Source organism: Balaenoptera ricei, chromosome 4 (genome assembly GCF_028023285.1).
Source record: "Balaenoptera ricei isolate mBalRic1 chromosome 4, mBalRic1.hap2, whole genome shotgun sequence".
Lineage (NCBI taxonomy): Eukaryota > Metazoa > Chordata > Mammalia > Artiodactyla > Balaenopteridae > Balaenoptera > Balaenoptera ricei.
Genome location: NC_082642.1, coordinates 14,977,496 through 15,002,245, shown reverse-complemented (window position 1 = coordinate 15,002,245; position 24,750 = coordinate 14,977,496). Strand labels below are relative to the sequence as shown.

General features: G+C 40.5%; 1 protein-coding gene across 1 annotated transcript in view; it reads right to left on the bottom strand.

The window, feature by feature from the left end:
• Positions 1-24,750, bottom strand: part of PCOLCE2 (procollagen C-endopeptidase enhancer 2) — a 74,230-nt gene that overhangs the window by 12,059 nt on the left and 37,421 nt on the right. Inside the window, exons 3-5 of the mRNA XM_059921886.1 lie at positions 15,943-16,198; positions 9,449-9,573; positions 6,525-6,661 (exon numbers count right to left, since the gene is read on the bottom strand). Of these exons, the coding sequence (XP_059777869.1) occupies positions 6,525-6,661; positions 9,449-9,573; positions 15,943-16,198 (518 nt within the window). The remainder of the gene's footprint in view (positions 1-6,524; positions 6,662-9,448; positions 9,574-15,942; positions 16,199-24,750) is intronic.

Genomic DNA, 24,750 nt, shown 5'->3' with positions numbered 1-24,750 from the left:
ATAACTATATTATACAAGACGGTAGTTTCATTTAATCTTGCTATTGTTATTTAAACAATGGTTTAAAAATGCTGTTTGGCTAATTCTATTTTAAAACTATTTAATTCAGAAGTGGAAAATTTATTTAATTGAGTTAATTGGTGGTTTGACTAAACTCCTTTTTTTGAGGTGTCTTCTCAGCTGAATCACTTCTTAGCCCTCATGGACAGTAAGTAATGAGGCAACCTATCAGCTACTTTGAGTGGAGTGGGTGGAGGGGAGGGTAGATCTGGACTTGACCCAACCAGTTAGAAAAACTGCAGGATCTTTTCTGTCCTGAAGGTTATTGCCTTCTTAGCCAAGGGCTGAGACAAACCTAAGAGCAAGCTCTGTGACCCACATTTAGAGTTCCAGTCACAGAAGTGACCAAGGTCATTTAAATAATGCTTCTGAGAATCAAGCCTGGAACAGAAATATTTTATCTTGCTTTTGAAAACACATTCCATTGAATAAATACAGTGTGCAGGAAACACAGTTTTCAACTACAAGTACGAATAAGACACGTTAATCTTGTTTAGATGATAAAATTACAAAAAGCACTTCTTATAAGCAGCAAAGAAAACCTTAAGATCCAACCAGGTCAGCCTTCTAGGCATGATGTTATAATCATAGTGATCATTCACTGCCTTTTCTATGAACTCATCTTGGAAGCACGATATTGGAAGCTGAATTTTCTTAAGGAAGAGTATTTTAGTAACAAAGGTATCTTTAGTTATGCTGCTACTGAGCTTTAGTATAAATGTGACAGAGTCACAGTGCCGTGAATATACTGAGGGCAGAGCGTTGCATCTGCAAATTAATGTTACAAATCAATAGGAAGGCAAGGGGGCATCTCACGTGGACCCACTCCCCACTGGCAAATCCCAGGAATGGACTGAGGATGCTGACCGGTGTCTTATAGAGCCGGCTATGTGAGCGGTCTCTGCTTTGCCATCCACAGCCTTCCTCTTCTTCAATCACTACAGCCAACCAGCCACCAGGTCCTGCCAATTTTGCCTCCTAAATATTCCTTGATCCACCTCCTCTTCATCTCTACCACCTCAGCTTTACCGGGACCACTGCTACAGCTTCCTTGCCAGCTCCCTGCTCCTCTTGTCTAGGGAAGGCGTTCTAGAAGCACCGGTCCTGTCACTTCCCCTAACTGCACTTCGAGAGCTCCCATGTCTGCAGGACGTGGAACCCAACTCCACTCTCTGCCTCCTCGCTCTCTGGGCACCCACGCAAGGTTCAGGCTCCAGAAGAGCATATATCTCCCCTGTGGATCTTCAATAACGGAGTCCCCTCTGCTTGGAATGAGTCTGTCCTAAGTTCTGCCTCTAACTCTCTCTCTTGCTTCAAGACTCAGCTTCAAGAGGCATAATCTCTTTCCCCAAACCTCCCCTGACCTCCCGCCACTTGTCCCGACTGGACCAAAGGACTCCTTGTCAGAAATCCACCAGGACATTCCGTTGTCAATTTACCTGTCTGCCTTGTTTTGGTCCTTCCCACTACTTACCTCTGTATCTTTTATTTTATCTTTGTGTTCCAGGTCCCTAACATCGTGTCTGCCACATGGCTGGGGTATATATAGTAAATGTTTCTGAACTGAATCCAGTGGTATCGATACTGATTTGAACCAGGCACAGGGACGCTGAAGTGATGTCCCCATTGCCCCCACCCACCCTGAGTTTTGTGCTTCTCCTTTCCTTTTGTCTACAGATTTACTCATACATATGCATCATGAAACCATATATTCTATAGGTTTGCATTTTTTTAAACTTGATATAAATGAAAGAGTATAGTGTGTCTTTTTCTGTTATTTTTTTCACCCTCAACATTATAATTGTGAGATTCATCCACTGTGCTCGGGGCTGTATAGTGTGAACTATAACAGAATCGAACTATTCTTTTGTTGATAAACATTGTGCTGTTTACTCTCCCCCCAGTACAAATAATATTAATGAGAACATTCTTGTATATGTCTTGTGATGCACAGGGACACAACTGTCCACGAGGAGAGTAGGGGATATGCTCTATACCGGGTCAGAGGATACAAGCTCACTTTCAAATTTTTTAAAAAAATTATTTATTTATTTTTGGCTGCATTGGGTCTTCGTTGCTGCGTGCGGGCTTTCTCTAGTTGTGTCCAGTGGGGGCTACTCTTTGTTGCGGTGCGTGGGTTTCTCACTCCGGTGGCTTCTCTTGTTGCGGAGCATGGGCTCTAGGCGCGCGGGCTTCAGCAGTTGTGGCTCATGGGCTCAGTAGTTGTGGCGCATGGGCTTAGTTGCTCATGGCATGTGGAATCTTCCCGGACCAGGGCTCAAACCCGTGTCCCCTGCATTGGCAGGCGGATTCTTAACCACTGCGCCACTAGGGAAGTCCTTATTTTCAATTTTATTAGATATTGCCAAACTGATTTCCAAAGTGATCGTACCAATTTACATTCTTGTCAAAGATTTATTCACTGTGCAGCTTTCTTCTTTGGGGAATGCCTTTCCATGTCTTTTGCCCATTTTTTCTGAGTTGTTATCTTTTCCTTAATAATTTTTAAGGATTTCTTGATATGTTTTGGAACCTAGACCTAGGTCTTTGTCAAATATATCAAATATTTTACAAATATCTGTTTCCGTTTTGTGCCTTCTCTTTTCTCTCTCTTTAAGGTGTATTTTGATGAGCAGAAATTCTCATTTCAGTTCCCAATCCATCTGTAATTGACGTTTGTGTGATATTAGATAGGAATACAATTCATTTTTCCCATAGAAGCAAAAGTTGTCCCTGCCTCATTCTCAACAGGGTCATCCTTTACCTGCTGATCTGTGCGTCTCTGGGATATGTCTAATCTGCAGAGACACGTGGATATGTTTCTGGCCTCTCTGTGGTGTTTTCATTAGTCAATTTTTCTATCTCTCTGTTAAAACCACACTGTCTTAATTACAACAGCTTTCTGACCTGGCTCCACCATGGTTGGTCAAATCCTCCTGCCGGTTTCTTCTCCTTCAAAACTGTCTTAGTTTTGTCCCCTCCCCTAGCAAAGCTATGTACATTTTACAGCTGGACTGTCAGCTTTAATGGAAAGCCAATCTTTAAAATTTTTAAATAATACTGATTTTTCCTATTCATGAGAATAGCACATAGCTCCATTTATTTAGGTCTTATTAAAATATCTTTTAGTAACATTTTATAATTTTCTCAAGGCCTTGTACATGATTTGTTAGATTAATTCTTGAGGTTTTTTTTGTTATTGCTATTAAGATACCTTTTTTTTTTTTTTTTTTAAATTTATTTATTTATTTTTGGCTGTGTTGGGTCTTCGATTCTCTGCAAGGGCTTTCTATGGTTGTGGCAAGCGGGGGCCACTCTTCATTGCGGTGCGCGGGCCTCTCACTGTCGCGGCCTCTATTGTTGCGGAGCACAGGCTCCAGACGCGCAGGCTCAGTAATTGTGGCTCACGGGCCCAGTTGCTCTGCGGCATGTGGGATCCTCCCAAACCAGGGCTCGAACCCGCGTCCCCCGCATTAGCAGGCAGACTCTCAACCACTGCGCCACCAGGGAAGCCCGAGATACCTTTTTAAAAGTACAAACTTTTTTATTCAAGCTATTTAAGATAGTCTTATATAAGTTAACGTTTTCAACTAATAAAAACATAAGTTTGCAAGTCACACTTTAATTTGGTAATATATAAAATTAAATTAATAGATTTTTCTAAATTCAAACCAACCTTGAACTCCTGGTCATAAAGTATTTTTTGATTGTTAGATTTGGCTTGCTAATATTTTTTCTTTTAGGATTTATTTTTCATCACATTCATAAGTGAGATTGATCTTCAGTATTCTTTTCTTTGTCCTTATATTGTTTTGGTGTCACTTTATACTAGCCTTGTAAAATTTGTTGTGGAACAATCCCTATTTCTCTCTGGAAGAATCTGTGCAGTGTTGGAATTATCTGTTCCTCAAATGGTTAGAACTCACGGAGAAAAACAACCGGGGCCTGTTTTTTTCCCCCCTTGATAGGAAGACTTTTCAACTACAGAGCAAATTTCTTTAATCATTATTCTGGCTTTTTCTTTTGCCTGCGTCCATTTTGCTTAAAAAAAAAAAAAAAGGAAAAGTATTCTCTCCAATGGTTGAATGCAGTGTTCTCTATCCATTAGACCAAGCCTGTTGCCTTCAAATCGTCTACATCCTAATTTCCCATATTGAAAGAGATGTGTTAAAAATCTCCTACTGTAACAGTGGACTTTGTAGATTTTTCTTTTAATTTTTATTATTTTTCGGAATTAGATATTTTGATGTGCATACAAGTTTATAATTATTATACTTTCCTGATAAACTGCACCTTTTATCATTACATAGGAACTATTTCAGAACTGCTTTCTGCCTAAAATTCTTTTCCCTGATGTCAATAAATCTATGCCAGTTTTCTTTCAGTTAGCATTTGCTTACAATAGATTTTCTATCCTTTCATTCTCGAATACTCTGTGTTCTTATTTTTTGGAGACGTGTCTTATAAACAGCATATAACTGGATTTTACTTTGTTATCCAGCCTGACACTCTGTCTTTTCATCAATGATTTGATCCATTTGCATTTATATTGATTACATGTACATCTAGATATATTTCTATGGTCTCGTTTGGTGCTTTTTAAAAAAAATCTTTATTTATTTATTTATTTTTGGCCGTGTTGGGTCTTTGTTGCTGCTCACAGGCTTTCTCTAGTTGTGGCGAGCAGGGGCTACTCTTTGTTGCAGTGTGCGGGCTTCTCATTGCAGTGGCTTCTCTTGTTGTGGAGCATGGGCTCTAGTCACGCGGGCTTCAGTAGTTGTGGCACGCAGGCTCAGTAGTTGCAGCACGTGGGCCCTAGAGTGCACAGGCTTCAGTAGTTGTGGTGTGTGGGCTCAACAGTTGTGACATGCGGGCTCAGTAGCTGTGGCTTGTGGGCTCTAGATCTCAGGCTCAGTAGTTGTGGCACACGGGCTTAGCTGCTTTGCGGCCTGTGAGATCTTCCGCAACCAGTGATCGAACCCGTGTCCCCTGCATTGGCAGCCGGATTCTTAACCACTGCGCCACCAGGGAAGTCCTCCTTTCGTGCTTTTTATTTGTCCTGTCTTTTAAAATGTTTCTCTTTTTCTCTTTTGTTGCTTTCTTTGGATTGAACTTTTTCTCATTGCATGTTTTCCCTCCACAGTTTTGGAAGTTAAAGACTCTATTTCTACTTTTTTTAGAGGTTGCCCCAATTTAACATCCATATTTACTCTGGCACATTATAAAGTTTCACAATATCTCCACCTTATTCTCAAACAATACAAGGACCTGAAAATCCTTCAACTCTACAACCAGTATCTTTGCTCAGTGTTTCTTCCTGCAGCTCTGTCCTTTATTCCGTGATCATCATCTTTCTGCCTGAAGTAAAGTCATAATGAAGTTTCTTTAGTTAGGGTTTGTTGGTAGTAAACTGTCTCGGCTCTTATTTAACTGAAAATGTCTTTATTTCACCCACATTCACAGAAGAGAGGTTTTTCTGGGTAAATAATTCAAGATTGACAGTAATTTTGTCTCAACACTTTGAAGATATTCTAAGATGTTCTAACTTCCACTGTTGCTATTGAGAAGTCAGTTGTTAGGCTCTTTCCTTTGTGATAATCTATCTTTTCTTTCTGGATGTTTTTAACATCTTTAAAGTACCTTGCTTTAACTCAAATGTGTCTATGGAAAATCATAGAAATGCATGTAAGATCAAGTGATGCAGATATTCTAATTATGTTGAAGCAACAGAATAAGAAAGGCTATTTAAATTGGCACAGTGGTGACTTTGCCGGCAAGCTGTAGTAATGTCATTGCCACTTTTCCTAGTATTGTATGTGACGGTGTGAAATACCTTGCACCGAAACAGTCATGTGTTGCACCAAAATACAGCACAGAGGAGTTAAGCAACTTGCCCAATGTCATGCATCTAGTAAGTGGCAGAGCTCTTAGCGCCATAAATATTTGCTGATAAATACACAGTACCTTTCAGGCTCACTCAGCAAGAATTTGAGCAACAGTGCGAGGCGGCGTAAAGACCCCAAAGTCCAGGACAGGTAAAATCACCTGGATCTGTCATAAGCTTCCAGGTTTCCTCATCTGGATTCCCAATAATCAGCCCCCTAGTTTTTGCTCAGAATTTTCCTCATTCCACTCTGATGCTTCAGCTCCCCCTTGCAGGGCAGTGAGGTATCCAGGTCAGGTTTCTGGCTCAGCATCTGCCCCAGGGGCATCACCAACTCTACTTCGGTTTATCTGTTTGGCTGCGGAGCCCTCTCTACACTCTTGCTAATGCTGCCTCGCTCTCTGGGTTGGCTACTCTTTGTGTTGACGATGTATGGGACTCCACTGCCATGGAACCCAAGAATCTGAGAACAAAACAACACCACAAAATCTTCCAGAAAATACAACATAATTGGGCAATTTAATAAGAAACAAGTTTAGAGCCCCTAAAATATTAATGAAATAAAACAGGTGCTACTCACGCAGGGGGGCTGTCGCCACAATACTTCCCAATTCTTTCAGCGTCGTTGATCTCCCCACCGTTAAACACGGCCACATAATCGTACCGGCAGTAGTTATCACGCTCAACATCAAACTTCTCAAACTTTAATTCTATAAGCTTTAGTGAAAGCACAACATTAGCAGTGTCAGAGGAGCAGTGCGGAACAACCTCAAACAGAATTCTTCCTCTCCCCAGATGTGTAGGGTACCACGATTTTCCTTCTTAAAAAAATGTATTCACCGTGTTTGAATTTTTTCTTAGTGTTTACATACTCATTAGTTATCAAAATTGCGGTATTCTTTTGCTTTCATTTTTAATCATTCCGAAAGACCATCTCAAGCCCAAATCAATCCTAATTAGGATCTTAAACGTGGGAACTCTGTTCACTTACAGCTAAGAAAGTATAAAAACACTATATAACCCCAGAAACCTATGTTAAGACTTAAATTGGGCTTGTGTTGGAGTGGGAAGCAGGGCTATACACCAACTTCATTCTTCTCTAGAGGAAAACTAATAGAAATAAAAATATTATCTACAATGTCCCCTATAGTAGCATGTGTTGGGGTGCATGAGATGGGTGGACACAACAGTTCCCCTTTCAAGAAAAGGAGACTCACATTCCCACCACATGTAAAGAAGTCAAATTCTTTAGGACCAGAGGTTCAGGGAAGAGGGAACTGACTATGATGTCTTCTGGAAGTATGTTTGAAAACTGTGCCTGCCAAACACAGTCTACTTGGTGATCTGGTTGATTTTTGAAGAGGGTGCATAGAAGCATGGATACACAAAGTCAGTGTTAGATTTCTGAATTATTTCTTAATTTTTTTTTTGCACTGGTACCAGTAATAGTGTCCTAAATTATTCGAATCAATAAGAAGTTTTGATGTAAGAGCAATCATTCCCCTCATAAGCAGATTTTTCAAGACTCCCTCCAATGTGTGAATCAGAGGAAGTCTCACTGGGTTCATAAATACCCATGGCACCCAGAGAGCTGGTCCCCACTCTTGCTGGATGGCAGGTGGGCAGGCAACCCTCCTTGCTGCTTATGGAATATAATAGGCATTAACTCCTGTTAGGACAGGCACACTGCTACTAGCTGTTAGCTAGCAAAGACTTAAGACACAGTAATGTGGGTGAAGGTGATAACAGCAATGGCACCACAGAGAGACACAAAGGTAAAGTGTGGCTTTGAACGTCATTGCCACTTATCTACATATTTACCCACTTTTAAAAAGTCAGTACCAGTGATGGGTGAATAATTGCTTATTCATACTTAACACTGCTTTAAGCTATATTAAAATATTTCCTCTTTGGGCCCTGTAACTCCTTACCGGTTAGTAATAAAATGTGTTCTAGGTTATTAAAAAATTGGCTGAACTTCTTCTACTTAGAAATTAGTCACAGAACTTTTGAAGAGAAAATAAAAATAAGTAAATAAATAGGAGGGTAAAGGGGAAAGCTATGATTTTTAAAAAATTAAGTCTTTAATAGAAGAAAATGCCCATAGATTTACATAGAAATTACTTAGGAGTTAACTTTCTCATATTATTTTTCTCATTTGGACAGTTTCCAGTGATTTCAGACACTACAACCATGATTAAAAACTCAGCTGGCTGAAGCCAAAAGTCATATAAGTAAGATAAAACCCAAATTTAAATGTAAATAATCCAAGAGAGAAACAATGGAAAAAAGATGCTAAATTGTAATCTGTGAGTATAATTAAATTCAAATTATTTAATCTAACATATTTACAAATGACACAGGGAGAAAAATGATCAATACGATCTCAAGAATTACATAATGGCTTAAATGTTTGAGAAATTTAATTTTTAAATGTTATTTTAAACTATAAAATGTTTAATAGATCTATAGAATCTTTCATTATCAAATAAATGAACATATTTTTCATCTTAAAAATAAAACTGAGTTTTGGGATTATGAACAAAGTGTGTGAAGTGTGTGTGTGTGTGTGTGTGTGTGTGTGTACTCAAGTCACTAACTTGCAGGGTATATTTACCTGAATAATTTTCCACTAAAGAAAGGAATATATGTCAAATAATATTTGTGTAAGCAATACAAAAGATCAATTTAGAAAAGTTTTTTTAACAGTATTATAATGCTCATCATACAGTGTTTTGATTAAAGTCTATAATGTTTGTAATAATAACAATTTTTTAAAAGTTATTTTCAGAATTCCACAAAGTAAGCTTGGTCTATTCTCATGCTAAGTTCTACCCTGCAATTAATATCTGAGAGTGGTCCCCAAAAAGGGTAAAAATTCATATAACCCCATACTAATAAACAATGGAAAACTAGACCTTCTCTGTTGATTGTTTTAGAGCAATGAATAAAGTTATTTGTGAGGAACCTACACAAATTTTATTTTAAACAACAACCAAAAAAAAAAAAAAAACCACACACCACCAGTTTTCTCATCAGACACCTTGTTCTTAGAAAAGATGATGTGGTATGCTTGCATTGGCTTTGTTAAAGTGAAGCATTCAGGCTGTTTCTGATTTGGTGACTAAGAGGGCCATTATCAGGACATAATGCTCTGTGAGCAAATGGTAACCTGAAGTGTACATGTACTTGGGGATTTGTTATGCTCCCATGGTTAGTCACTGATGCTTATAACCCCATGCTTAACAACATCTTCCACAGGGTTAAACAATCTCATGTGGAATTTGCAGACCATTTATATTCCAAAACCTGTTTTGAAAATTACAATTCTATAATAGGAAATTAAATCCATGACTTTGCAAGTCAAATGGCACAAAGGCAATTTTAACCTGGGTCTTTGCATGAAGAAATACTGTGTCCAGGGGGTCTTCCTCATCCTGTATCTTTAACAGTTCACACTAATTCACACATGCATACTTTCTTCATGTTTTCAGGGAATCTCACCTGATTCTTTGGGGCTACAATGTGCCACACACAAGTGACTCCTGCAGGGTAATCACGGTCTGGCCAGTTGGGGGTTTTAAAAGAGCCGGAAGGTCTTTCAAGGAGTCCTCCACAATACTGATCCCCTGAAGTTATTAAAAATGAAAAAAGAAAATCCAAGTTTATGGCAATGCAACCATGGGGAAATTAGGAATTTGGAATATTGATAGCATAATAAAGACAATGGCAGATGCTTTTAAATTTTCTCTTAAAAAAATGATTAGTCTCCTCTAAACCCACCCTGCTCCCTAACACACACACACACACACAATGATCTCAAGGTTACCTGACATATCATATTAGCATAAGAGACAGAAGAAGTGAAATCAGGGCCATAGCTTCCTTCCTTTTTCCCATTTTTTTGGATGAGACAAAACATTTGGGCATGCACTCATTCAGAAATCATGCAGGCTCATTAGAACTCTCAAGCCAGGGGTATTATTTACTAATAATATTTTTGTCCATGTCCACGGACAAAATCTGAATTAGCTGTTATAGACAACTCTCATTCCTAGAAAACTTTTTATACTATACATCTTTCACCATTTTTAAGAATAATTTTGTTTGTAAAAACAATACATGTTGATAAATTTTCAGCAATACAGAAAAGCATTAAAGAAGGTGGGAGTGATCTCTAGATTGGGCCTGTGCTGGGCAAGCTCCCTCTTGGTCTGAGAAAGTGACTGCTCCAGAAAAGCCTCCTGGACTAACAGGTACAGGTGTCACAGGGGGGCCGCTCCATCCTGCACAGCTAACCATGACCCTGGACTTGCCGCCAGGCATGGGCAGTTCTGCTCTGATGAACTCAGAACAGAACCAAGAAGGCTCTCTCCCAGGGGCCTCAGGAAGGGGTGCCACCGGGTGTTGCCGGGACCTGCTAGAGGTGCCCTCAAGCCAGACAGCACAGGCCCTGTGCGTTATGACAGGGGCCGTGCTTCTTCAGCCAGTGTTCCTCCCTCACCTGCACACTGAGATGGCCTTGTGTGGGGATGACACCATCCCCCTACCTTTTCCTCTCTCTCTCCCACCCCAGACCCATAACCTCAGGTAGAGCTCAGACTCAGCAGTGCTGGAGGTTCTCCCTTTATGCACAAGTCTCATTATTTCACTAGGAGCTTCTAGAAGTTTCACCACAGCTAAACTCAGCAGCATTTCTGATGGTTAGGATATTAAGATGGAGGTTTAGTTTCACACTTGGTCTTCAAGAGAAAATTCTGCAGTGCTGGATTCCTGCCCTGTGCCGATATTAGCCTCACTTCTCTGGGACTGAACTGGGTTTCCCAAATACGCCTAGACTCCTAGTAAAGCTGTTTCTTCATTGGTGGGGGAAAAAAAAATTAAAATTAAATTCGGGGTAAGATTACCTCAAATCCCACTAACCACAATGAACATGTGACAAACATCGTTTCAGACCAATCTCTATGCGTATGTGTTGGGTTGGCCAAAAAGTTCGTTTGGGTTTTTCCTGTTAACATCTTACGGAAAAACCCAAATGAACTTTTTGGTCAACCCAACACAAAAAGGTTCACAGAAATAATTTTAGAAAGACATTTTAATACAAGTTTTACATTTAATTTTACTTGGACTTAACTAACAAAGAAACACTGAAAGGAATTAATATACTTTAATAAAAATATTTCTGTGACACAGAAGCTAATCATTCTCAAAAGAAGTCTCTAAATTTAAGACAATATGTTATAAAAATTGAGCCTGGAGTAATTTCTGTAACTTTAAAAAATATATATGTATTTCTTTATTTTTGGCTGCGTTGGGTCTTCGTTGCTGCGTGTGGGCTTTCTCTAGTTGCTGTGAGCAGGGTCTACTCTTCGTTGCGGTGCGCAGGCTTCTCATTGCGGTGGCTTCTCTTGTTGCGGAGCACGGGCTCTAGGCATGAGGGCTTCAGTAGTTGTGGCACGTGGGCTTAGTAGTTGTGGCTCACGGGCTTTAGAGCTCAGGCTCAGTAGTTGTGGCGCACAGGCTTAGTTGCTCCGCGGCATGTGGGATCTTCCCGGACCAGGGCTTGAACCCGTGTTCCCTGCATTGGCAGGTGGATTCTTAACCACTGCGCCACCAGGGAAGTCCATCTGTAACTTTTAATTCATGGAAAATTTCAAGCATATACAAAGTAAACAGAACAATATAATGAATCTCTATGTATTCATCATCCAATTTCAACAATTATCATCATTTTACTATTCTATCAATATCACTACCCAATGCTCACCACCTGCATTATTATTATTATTACTATTATTTTACAGGTTTGGGAGAGGTAAATTCAATACTCTGAAATGCACAAGTCTTAGCTGTAAAAATTTGAAAAATGGATCTGCCCGTGTGAGCCATACTCCTATGATGATAATAGAATCATTTCCCACAAAATTCCTGTATCCCTTGTCAGTCAATCTGCTGGCTCCTCACACCATTTTTCTAAAAACTTTCACCTTAGATTAGTTTAATTCTAGAGCTTCATATACATGGAATTATACGGTGTGTCCTCTTCTGTGTCTGACTTCTCTTGCTTAGTACAACTTCTGAGATACATTCATGTTGCTGTGTGTATTAGTAGTTTGTTCCCTGACATTGCTAAGTAGTATTCTGGGGTGTGGAAACCAGAGTTTGTTCACCTATTCTCCGGCTGATATTCATTTGGCTTGCTTCCAGTCTGGGCTTCTGTGAATAACGCTGCTATGAACATTTTTGTATAAATCTCTTTAGGGACATGTATTTTCATTTCTCTTGTATAAATATCCAGGAATGCAATTGCTGGGCCAAGAGTAGATGTAGATGTTTAACTTCATAAGAAACTACCAAAATTTTTTCCCCAAGCGGTTGTAGCATTTTTAACCTCTCAAGGGATGAGCACTTTGGTTGTATCACATCCTTGCCAGCATTTAGTGCCGTCAGTTTTTTTAGCCAACCCGGTTGGTATGTAATGGTATCTCACTGTGGTTTTAATTTGCATTTCCCTGTTAACTAAGGACACTGAACAGTTTTTCATGTACTTGTGAGTCATTCATATACCTTCTTCCGGAAAGTATCTGTTCAAGTATTTGCCCATTTTTATATTTATGGGGATCTTTATCTTTGTACTGTTGAGTTCTTTATATATTTTGAATAAAAATCCTTTATGAGGTCGTTTTGCAAATATTTTCTCCTGTTCTGTAGGTTGCCTATCCATCTTTGTAACATTGCCTTTTATAAGCATTAGTTTTGATTTTAATGAAGTTCGCATGGTACATATTTTTCCATCCTTTTATGTTGAACCTATTTTGTCTTTGTATTTCAAGTGCTTTCTTTTAGACAATTATGGTTGGGCTCTGCTTTTTAACCCATTCTAATAATTACCGTCTTCTAATTAGAGTATTTAATCCTCTACCTTTAATGTATTTATTGACATGTTTGGATTGAGTGTGCCAATTACTATTTTGTTCTATTTGTCACACCTTTCTCTTGTTCCATCTGTTCTTCCTTTCCTGCCTTCTTTGGGCTGTTCAATAATTCTGGTATTCTATTTTAATCTTTTGCCTTTTAGCTAAAATATATGTGTTTTTAATGGGTTCTCCAAGGACAGCTTATTTAGAGTTAACAGTGTATTTCTTCAGGTACTGTATATTTCCATTTGCTCCTCCATCCTTTGTTCTATTGTTGTCATATATATTATGTCATACAGTACGCTTGCCACAATAGAATGGTAAAGTTTTTTGTTTGTTTTGTTTTGAACGACACATGTAAAGAAATTAGAGAATAAAATAAAATATAGCCTTCTATATTTACCATTTCCAGTGGCCTTCAATCCTTCCATTACCTTTGGGTTACCCTGTGGGGCCACTTCCCTTCAACTTGAGAAACTTCCTTAAATATTTCTTGTGATGCAGGTGTTTATCTGAAAATGTCTTTATTTCATTTCCATTTTTTTTTTTACCGTTACTATTATTCCATTTTTTTAAACATCTTTATTGGAGTATAATTACTTTACAATGGTGCATTAGTTTCTGCTTTATAACAAAGTGAATCAGCTATACATATACATATATCCCCATATCTCCTCCCTCTTGCGTCTCCCTCCCACCCTCCCTACCCCACCCCTCTAGGTGGTCACAAAGCACCAAGCTGATCTCCCTGTGCTATGCGGCTGCTTCCCACTAGCTATCTATTTCATATTTGGTAGTGTATATATGTCCATGCCACTCTCTCACTTCGTCCCAGCTTACCCTTCCCCCTCCCCGTGTCCTCAAGGCCATTCTCTACGTCTGCGTCTTTATTCCTGACCTGCCCCTAGGTTCTTCAGAACCACTTTTTTTTTTTTTTAGATTCCACATAAATGTGTTAGCATACAGAATTTGTTTTTCTCTTTCTGACTTACTTTCATTTTTGAAGACTAGCTGTAGAATTCTGGGTTGATACTTTTATTGCAGCACTTTAAAAATGCTGTTCCACTGCCTTCTGGCCTCCACTGTTTCTGATGAAAAGAAAGCCATCCTTGATACCATTGTTCTTCTGTACGTAATTTGGGTTTTATCTAATTGATTTTAAGATTTTCTCTTTATCTTTCGATTTCTGTAATTTAATTATGATGTGCCTAGGTGTGGCTTCATTTTTATTTATCTTAATTTGGATTTGTTGATCTTCTTGGCTCTATAAATTGATGTTCTTCACTAAATTTGGATGGCCTCGAGCCATCATTTCTTGAGATACTTTTTCTGCATTATTATCACTCTCTTTTTCTTTTGGGACACAAATTACACATGTGTTAGACCACTTGACATTGTCTCACTGGTCTCCGAGGCTCTCTTTCTTTCATCTTTTTCCTCCTGGTTCTTCAGCTTGGATCATTTCTATTCAAATCCACTGCCTTTTTCTTCTACCACCTCCAATCTGCTTGTAAGCCCATCAGGTAAATTAAAAAATTACATATTCTGTATCTTTCAGCTCTAGTATTACCATTTTCTTTTTTTATATAGTTTCTTTTCTGAGATTCTCAATCTGTTTATTTTTTACACATATATTTCCCTTTAAATCCTTAAACATTTATAATAGCTACTTTAAAGTGCTTGTCTGCTAACTGTAACTTCTGGGTTATTCTGGGATCAGTTTTTATTGACTGATTTTTTTCTTGAATATGGACACACTTTTCTGGTTTCATCACACGATTGGATACTGGACATTATGAATGATACATTATAAAGTCTCTGGATTCTGTTGTGTTCCTATAAAAAGTGACTTTTGTTCTAGCAGGCATTCAACTTAGCTAGACCCAAGCTCAAAGTCTGTTGCCCTGGCAGTGGGCGGCAGTTGTAATCTCTGTTTTTTTCATCCTCCAGATGATGCTTTTGTGCCAGGCCAACTGAGTTCTCCCTCACATATGCAGAGTTTAGCCATTAGCCAAAGATTTAGCTGGATTATACCTAAATTTTTTGTGCCTCAATTCTTCTTTGGGATTTCCTCCCAGAGGGTCTGGCTGCTCTCTCAAACCAGCGATGTTGCACTATAGCCCAAGGCAAGAAAAGATTAGGAGTGCCTGCAGGCGGAAGGCTGTAAGTTTAACAGATCTTGACCACTGTGGTTGTCTTCCAAGGGTAGAGGTTTCTACCCTTGGGAGCGCACATGTACTGACACGAAATGATCCCAACTCATACTATGAAGTGTAAAGAAAAAGTTGTGAAACAAAATGAATGTATGATACCACTTATATATTTTAAAAGCTATTGCAACAGTTCATACATATAAGTAAGTGCACATAGATGGTATGGGAACTACCAGCCACGGCTATTTCTAAGAGGGGACTACAATGGGGTGAAATGTTTCTATAGCTGCATGTGTATATCTGTATGCAGGCTTCACATTTTTACTCCATGAATTTCTACATTTGAATTTTTATAAGAATATATATGGGCTTTAAAAAAGACTGATATTTTTTATGGTTTATCTCAGAATATTGAATATAGTTCCCTGTGCTATACAGTAGGGCCTTGTTGTTTATCCATTCTATACGTAATAGTTTGCATATGCTAATCCCAAACTCCCACTCCATCCCTCCCCCACCCTCCCGCCCCCTTGGCAAGACTGATTTTTTTTTTAAGATTTTTTTTTTGATGTGGACCATTTTTAAAGTCTTTATTAAATTTGTTACAACACTGCATCTGTTTTATGTTTTGGTTTTTTGGCCGCAAAGCATGTGGGATCTTAGCTCCCCGACCAGGGATCGAACCTGCACTGCCTGCATTGGAAGGCCAAGTCTTAACCACTAGACCACCAAGGAAGTCCCAAGACTGATTTTTTAACGGTCTCTTGATGGTTTGGTGGTATTTACTAGCTCTCTGTTTGAGCAGAATTGCTCTTAAACTTTAGATTAAATGAGTAAATCCATATAAAGTGCCTAGAACAGTGCCTGACACACAGGAGGCATTCAGCAACCATGAGCCCTTATTATTGCTGTTATGTGGAAACGATACCTCTTTCATTTGGTTCAGCGGCAGAGAACATGGCCATGAAGCCATTCCCAGCTGTGTTGGCATCGGAAATCATCTGCACCATCATCTTGTTGCCGCTGGACACAAGAGCTCCAGGCCGGAACGTGCCGCAGAAGCGCCCGATGCGCTGGCCATTGGAGTGGCCGTTGTACACGTCCACAAAGTCATAGCGACACAGGTTGTCACTCTCCAGGTCTATGAATCGGAAATTAAGAACTACTACTTTTCCCTCGGGGACCTGCCAAGAAAAGGGCCAAGTGGAAAACCGTGTCATGAAAACATCTGAAATCTTCACATCTAGTCAATTACTAAAATGAGCAGATAAAAGTTTAATACCCAAAATGATGCTTTTCCTTCCCTCAACTCTGAACTAGGCCAGAAAAGATTTTCTACCATAATGCATTCCTAGTAAAAGATAAGCATTTGTTCTCTTTTGACAAATTCCACAGTTCTCTAGGGTACAGGAGCTTATTCCTAGGGAGTTTGTCTCAACAAAGCTGCAAAGTATTGGATCAGCCTTATTAATTGATAAGTCATTGCTGACAAAGAATACCAGTCCTGATTGGACCTTAGCACACATTTGCATATTTTAAAGCACCATGGCACTCAGAGATAGTGTTTGGCAAAGCAACATTTGAAATGCCATTTTTCACAAATAATACAATAGGACGATCTCAATATACAGAATGTTTCTATGAAGTTCAAACTGAAGGGGTGATTTGGCAATTGTGCAGTTAATTTACAGATAATCCACTTTGGGTCCTGAAGAATCCCGATCAACTATCTACACTGATTATATTAATTGAGTAATTGTTGAATCATCTCTTTTCAAAGTCGCTGAGTTTTTATTTGTTTTCCAGGTGAAAACTTTGTATAACAGGCAGCCTTGAAACACAATACACTGATGAAAAAGATGTGTTTTCACTTTCTCATAAGACTTTCTTCACCATAATCTCCTCCTCCCTCCTTGTTCCCTGAATAGGTACAGAAAATAGGCTACAAAAGCATTTGTCAGGATTCTTACAAAAGCCCCATTTATTTCCCAGTTCACACTATTTTAATTTCTTCATCCAAGCTGTTTAAAGTCTTGATCAGCTTTGTTTCATACTCAATAGAATAAGAATTTCATTCTGTAAAAGCATACAGATGACAAAGGTCAGTGATTAAAGAAAAAAAAAAACACAAGCAACACTGATTGCTTCATCTTAGTTAACTATCTCAGACTCAAAGATCAACAGATGCTTTCATATAAATATGGCTTCCCCATGCTGGTAAATGCCATGAATTTTTTTTTCCTATAATAAGAAGTGTTTCAGTGTTATTTGCCTTTTTTGTCAAACACATACACACCCAATGTAGAAGCTGTAACAAAGTAGTCACAAGAAGAGGGATATTTTGGCTTTGACATGGTTGCATTCTAATTGCTCGAAGCTTATCTTAAGTGTGAATATCAGAAGCTCTAAAGCCACAGTCTAAGAAGCTGATAGCAAAAAATGCAATTAAATTTTTAAGCATGCTCACGGAGATAGCTGTTGTAGAATGCCTTGGTTTTATGTTCTGCTTTGTTGCATACAATCTCTATTTATCCCATGATCAGAAAATGATCAAAATGTGATGCCACGTTTGTAACCCTGAGTATAAGCAAGCTTTCTATGAAATCACTGAAACATTCCCAGCCAGGAAACATTTTGAACTGAATTAGTTAGGACTGTCCTTGTATGAATAATGACTATTTTTATAAATGTATCGATAAACTCTATGGAGGGCAATTCAAAGCTATGAGACTCATCCACCCACAGAGTGAGTGTAGATGAAAAAGGGAAGAGGTCTCAGGATGGAGCCCTGGAGCATTCCAATGTCACTGGGTCTCCAAGATGAGGTCAAACCACCACAGATGCTGAGTCAGTTAAGTAGGAGGCAACCAGAAGGATGTGGTGCTCAGAACCCTGGTGAGGAGAGTGGGTCAAGGAGGAAATACTGACTGGCTGAGTCAAGTGATGCTGATTAGTCAGGAAGATGAGGACTGAGAAATGACCACTGGGGTTAGCAACCAGAGGTCACCGGTGACTCTGACACAGCTGTTTTGGTGCAGCAGTAGGGACAAAGCCTGCTAAGAGAAGGATCGAGAGAAAATGGAGTGAGAGGAATTAGTGATAATGAATGTAGACAAGCTTTTCAAGGAATTTAGCTGGAAAGATGAACAGAGTAATAGGAGGGTATCTGTAGCTGGAAGGGGATATGAGGACCAGACAGGATTCTTAAATGGGCTGTATTAAGGCATGTTTGCAGGCCAGTGGGAATAATTCTGTAGAGAGGGCAAAACTGAAGTAAAAGAGAGGGAGGATTGCTGGAGAAATGTCGTTGAGCAGGCCAGGGGAGATTTGATCTGAGACAGCGATGGAGGGGGCAGCCTGAGATAGCAGCACGGATGGTCGGCCCAGTGAGAGGAAGGAAGGCAGATGCAGGTAGGTTAGTACACAAGGTTGTGATGGCATGTGAAACTTTTCTTCTGATTGCTTTGCTTTTCTCAGTGAAATAGGAAACAAGGTCATCAGCAGCAAGAGTGGATGTGAGAGGAGCTACTGGGAGTTTGAGAAAAGAAGAGTAGGTGTGTAAATGGATGAGGGAAATGTAGTAGGGCTGCCGTGAGTGCTGAGGGTCCACTTGAAGCAAATGAATTAAAAGTGAGGCCTTTCTACTGTATGACCCAGCAATTCCACTCCTGGGTATATATCCGAAAAAACTAAACACTAATTCAAAGATACATGCACCCCAATGTTCTTAACAGCATTATTTACAATTGCCAAGATATGGAAGCAACCTAAGTGTCCATCAACAGATGAATGGATAAAGAAGATGTGGTATATATAAATACAGTGGAATACTACTCAGCCATGAAAAAGAATGAAATGTTGCCATTTGCAACAACACGGATGGACTTGGAGGGTATTAGGCAAAGTGAAGTAAGTCAGACAGAGAAAGACAAATACTGTATGATATCACTTACATGCGGAATCTAAAAAATACAACAAAGTAGTGAATAAAATGAAACAGGCTCACAGATATAGAGAGTACACCACAGTGGAGAGAGGGCAGGGAGGAAGGGCAAGATAGGGGTAGGGGAGTAAGAGGTACAAACTATTATGTGCAAAATAAACAAGCCACAAGGATAGAGTGTACAACACAGGGAATATAGCTAATAATTTATAATAACTATAAATGGAGTGTAACCTTTAAAAATTGTGAATCACTATGTTGTACTCCTGTAACATATAATCTTGTACATCAACTATACTTCATTAGAAAGGAAAAAAAAGTGAGTCCTCTCTTCATGGTTGCGTTCTTTTTCTCCCCAGCCACGTTCAGCTCCCTGCGTGGAGGTGCAGAGCGGCTGGAGCTGGATTTAAGCAGTGCTGGGTGGGGCGGTTGGGAGGTGGAGGGGTGTTTGCCAAGTGAGGACTATGGTGGGGGAGAGGACGTAGGCAGGAGAATGACCATAATGGTGGACCATGGAATCCAAGTTGGGTTATAAGCATAGAAATCAGGACTCAGTAGGGTGAGGGCAGTAACAACCTAGATCATGGTAGAGGCAAGGACAACGAGAATGGAAGTGGGTGGCTGAGGAGCGATGGAGGACAGGAGGCTAAAGACCCAAAGGGATCATCCACGTAGATACTGAAATTCCTGCGAATGATGACAAGGAAGGTGCTGAAGACAGTGACCATGAGCCAGGGGCTAAAGTTTACAAGAAAGGAGGGAGACTGTCCTGGAGTCTTTGGATGACTGCAACAAGGAGGGACATGGGCATCACAGTCTTGTTTCATTGGTAATTTCTCAGTTCTCTGACACTGAGAAAATTGGGTGACTGTGGTCAGGCTGTTGAAATGGAATCCAAGCCTTGGATACTCATTCCCAATGGGATAAATCTTTCCTTCTCCAACATTCTTTATTTGGTCTCGATGCAATGAAAAGTGGAAATTTCTCTGAGAATGAGACACAAATATATCAGCAGCAGAAAATGGGTTACATCGTATAACTTTGAACACAAAACCCAACAACCCTGACAAAAACTCTTTGGAAGGAAGGTTTCAGGGGGAGATCTGTACCCATTGTGGGTCTATTGGAACCACAGACGAATGCCATCTCACACTGAAGGCCAAAGAGAAATTCTACTGCAAGTGAGATGCACACTGCATCAAACCCTTTTGCTGTAACACAACAGCTGTTCTTCATATTTATATAAGGAACCAAGATTGTCTGATGCTCTGTGAGGTGAACTTTGCTAAGAGTTCCTGGATTCTCATTCTAAAGGACTTTGGAAAGCATATTCTCTGAAGATGACCTTCCACTTGAAGAATCTACGGTCTGTACCCTTGATTTTTCTTTGTTAGGGATATAAAAAAATATAGAAAGAAACAGAGAGTAATATAACACACACCTGGGTACCAACCAGCCAGAATTGATTATTGTTAACATTCTGTCAACACATTTTTTAAAGTCTCCTTTAAAAAGTAAATACATAATTTCAGATAAAGTGAGTTTTCCTTTGTCCTCATTCATAGCCTCATTCTCCCTCCTTTCTCAGAAGCAACCACTGTCACAAATTTAGTGAGTTTTCTTCTGTGCCATGCAAAATACTTTCATATACATGTATATGTATCCATGCAAAATACATAGTTATGTTTTTGTGTCCGTTTTCCCTGAAAGAGGGAGCTCTAGAAGGTAAGGATACCCCCTGCCTTGTTCACTGTTGCATCCCCATCTTCTGGATAGCACGTGGCCCCAAGTAGGTGCACCATAAAGATTTATTAAATGAATGAATCCATTAAAAGCTAGATGGACACCGGCTTCTTTGCACAAATCCTGGACGAGGCACCTTCTGGGTGGCTCTGCCTCTTGGGTTTTAATCTCATATCCCACCAAGCAGCAAAACTCCAGAAGGCCCCTCTCCTTTCTACGTCTTTCTTTACCAAAAAAAGAAGACACATATCTTTGGGGAAACTTTATATCTCAAATCTCCCGTAAATGCTAACACTTAATGCAGAAACTCAAGTAAGATACTTTTTTGGGGTAGCAAATTAGACAAGGCTACCGAGTTGTTGAGATTCTATTGACCAAGGGATTCATTATCTGCCTGTAGAAAAATAATTCTGGGCTTGTGATTTTCCCTACCAGTAGCCGAGTCCTGTGTGGGCCAAAGCCCAGCACTGCAGCAGTGACCTCAGCTCACCCCACGGCCCCTGGGGTGTCCTTATGGTCAGAGGCAAGTACGCCAAGTTGCTGGATGCCAACGCCAGGCTTGCTGCCAGAGAATGAATGGGGAATTGCATTCTGAGCTAGCTGGTCATTTGCATTTTCAGGATACTATGAGCAAATGCAAATAGAAGCCAGCTTCTTTGGTGTGGAGGAATAGATTTCGGTAGAAGTGGGAACGCTCCTTTGTGTCTGTATCTTTTCTTCCCCCAACGCATCATTTACTAATTTGAGCAAAAAGATCTGTTGCTGCAGCCTGTCTGATTTTTTTAAAAAGCCCTCGTTTTAATCTTCTTAGATTTTCTTCTTCCACAAACAGACCTTTCGGAAAGCATGTTCTAAAATGCAGGCCACATTTTTATTTACAGCAAGTTCAAGAGGCACGGCAGCTCTGTGTCAACTCACTTACATCTCCAAATGTAATCCAGAGAAATGTATGTACAAATTACGCACAAATATTTGGCTAGGCTTCAAGAGGGGGATCAATCAGAAACTTCAAGATCTTATTCATGTGTCTCTTCTATTTATTTATTTATTTATTTATTGGCAGTGTCATGTTGCTTGGATCTTCGTTCCCCGACTAGGGATTGAACCTGTGGCCCCTGCAATGGAAGTGAGGCATCCTAACCACTGGACCACCAGGGAATTCCCATCGTCTGTGTCTATTTAAATTTATTTATTTATTTATATATGGCCGTGTTGGGACTTCGTTTCTGTGCGAGGGTTTTCTCTAGTTGTGGCAAGCGGGGGCCACTCTTTATCACGGTGCGCGGGCCTCTCACTATCACGACCTCTCTTGTTTCGGAGCACAGGCTCCAGAAGCGCAAGCTCAGTAATTGTGGCTCACGGGCTTAGCTGCTCCGCGGCATGTGGGATCTTCCCAGACCAGGACTCGAACCCATGTCCCCTGCATTGGCAGGCAGATTCTCAACCACTGCACCATCAGGGAAGCCCCGTCTGTGTCTATTTAAATACTCCTCTTTTTAAAGATGGAATCTTATACACATTTGGAAAATAAAACATACATTTTGATTCATGGAAATAACATGTGATGTTTTGAAAAAAAAAATTTTTTTTTTGGTTAGGGTTTTTACCAAAAAAAACCCCTTTACACCCTTACGTCTGGAAGGAGGGTGGAAACCCCCAACTACCTCAAGCCCAGCCCACGAGAACCAGTGCAGATGAGGTTACACTCCTCTGCTGAAAACTGTCCAAAGCTTTCCCAGCGTGGCAGGAATAAAATCCTCACTGTACCTATAATTACACACTTAAGTAGTGTATAAAAGGTGCCGGTATTTTTCTAAGCCCTTTACACATATTATTCCACTTAATTACAGCAACCTTATGAAGTTGATATTAGCCCAGTTTTACAATTTACAGGTAAGGAAACTGAAGCAATGAGAGGTTTAAGGTCCTGTATGATATGGCCCCTGACTATCTCTCCGACCTCATCTTTCCTTGTCATGCAACAATCTGGCTGTTCAAGGAACCCTCCAAGCTGGTTCTCCACCTCAGGGCCTTTGCACAGTCTGGCCCCTCTGCTCGGTGCACTCTCCTCCCTGATAGTCCCAAGTCTGCCTCTACCTACCTCATTATTTAACTCTCAGCTCAAGTGTCACCTTTCCAGAGGGGTCTCTCCCGAGCCCTTCAGTTGCTTTAGATCATGTTGACCATATAACCATGTTATTTCTTTACAGATCATTTATCATCTGTCTCTTCACCAGAATGTACCATCCAGAGATCAGAGGTTGCCCACAGCTACTTCAAGACTTAGTTATTACAGGAGTTCAAAAAGTAGTTATTGAATAAATGACTGGAATTCTTATAATCTTAATTTTAAAAAAGCAGTGCAGACCACAACTCCTATTACTAGCACATAAGTTTATGTAACAATGTAAACTAATGAACAGGTACGAGGCAAGCAGTAGTGGCACCCTTCTGAAAAGGAAGAAACAGCTCAGAGTGGTTATGATGACTTACAGCCACCCAGCAAGTCAGCGGCAGAGCCCAGGTGTCCTGACTTCTACCCGACTGTGTTTCCCATGGCCTGACCGTGGCAGAAGCTGAGGAGATGCTCGCTGATCTCGGTTCCTTTCCCCAGGCACACAGGAAGGTGACATGCTCCAGCCTGCACTGCAGTTAGGTTGGGGCCAGGTGCCTGGGTCTTGGTCAGTGGGATGCAGGTGAAGTGAGGTATCCACGTCCAGGCCGAGCCATAAAAGTCCTCTGCACAATCCTTTCGGAGTTCTCTTTTTGCTCTAAGGAGGGGACTCAACGGAGGAAACAGGAAGGTTCTAGGAGATGGGAGAGCCACACAGGAGCTAATGCTCAAAGGAGAGCTGCCCGGGACAGCCATCCAACTGCACTGGACTGTGGCATGAGCAAGAAATGACCATTCGTTCAGACTCACAAACATAGAGAACAGACTTGTGGTTGCCAAGGGGGAGGTGGGGTGGGGGAACGATGGATTGAGAGTTTGGGGTTAGCAGACGCAAACTAGTATATACAGGATGGATAAACAACAAGGTTCTCCTGTATAGCACAGGGAACTATATTCAATAGCCTGTGATAAACCATAATGGAAAAGAATATGAAAGAGAATGTATATATATGTATAACGGCATCACTTTGCTGTACAGCAGAAATTAACACAACATTGTAAATCAACTATACCTGAATAAAATAAAGAAAAAAAAGAGAAAGAAATAACCGTTTGGGGCTTCCCTGGTGGCGCAGTGGTTAAGAATCCGCCAGCAAATGCAGGGGACACGGGTTCGAGCCCTGGTCCGGGAAGGTCCCACATGCCGCAGAGCAACTAAGCCTGTGTGCCGTAACTACTGAGCCTGGGCTCTAGAGCTCAAGAACTACAACTACTGAGCCCACGTGTCACAACTACCGAAGCCCACGCACCTAGAGCCTGCGCACCGCAACGAAGAGTAGCCCCCGCTCACCGCAACTAGAGGAAGCCCTTGTGCAGCAACGAAGACCCAACACAGACAAAAATAAATAAATAAAATGAATAAATGTATAAAAGAAATAACCGTTTGTTGTGTCAGGCCATTGAGATTTGGGGGGTTGTTTGGTACAGCTTTACTCTTTGGGTTAATTATCCTGATTGACACATGGATAGTGACACGTGCCAGTTGTCCTGACCCAGCAGCTCGGTGACAGGCAACTGTGGAGATATCTTTGTTGTTTTTTGGTGCCTGTAAGTTCCATATGAATCAACATTGTAATATGGCCACCAAAAAGCGGACACGGTCTCAGGCTGTGTGAATAGCAGGGGAGGTGACAGACGATTTGAAGCAGTCAGAAAAGAGTGAATTCAGAGGCATCACCGAGGTACGTACTGTAAATTCAGTGGCTCCTGCAAAGTCTAACTGGCTCCTCTGGCACCACCGTCGTGACCCCTGACGCCTTTATCTGTGGCTGGGCAGCGAAGGTGAGAAGACAGTCAGCAGCCATGGGTACTGCTCGAGATGGGAAAAGAAATGAGTCTTCTGATGGAAGACCTGGCTGTGAAATGAACAAGAAGCT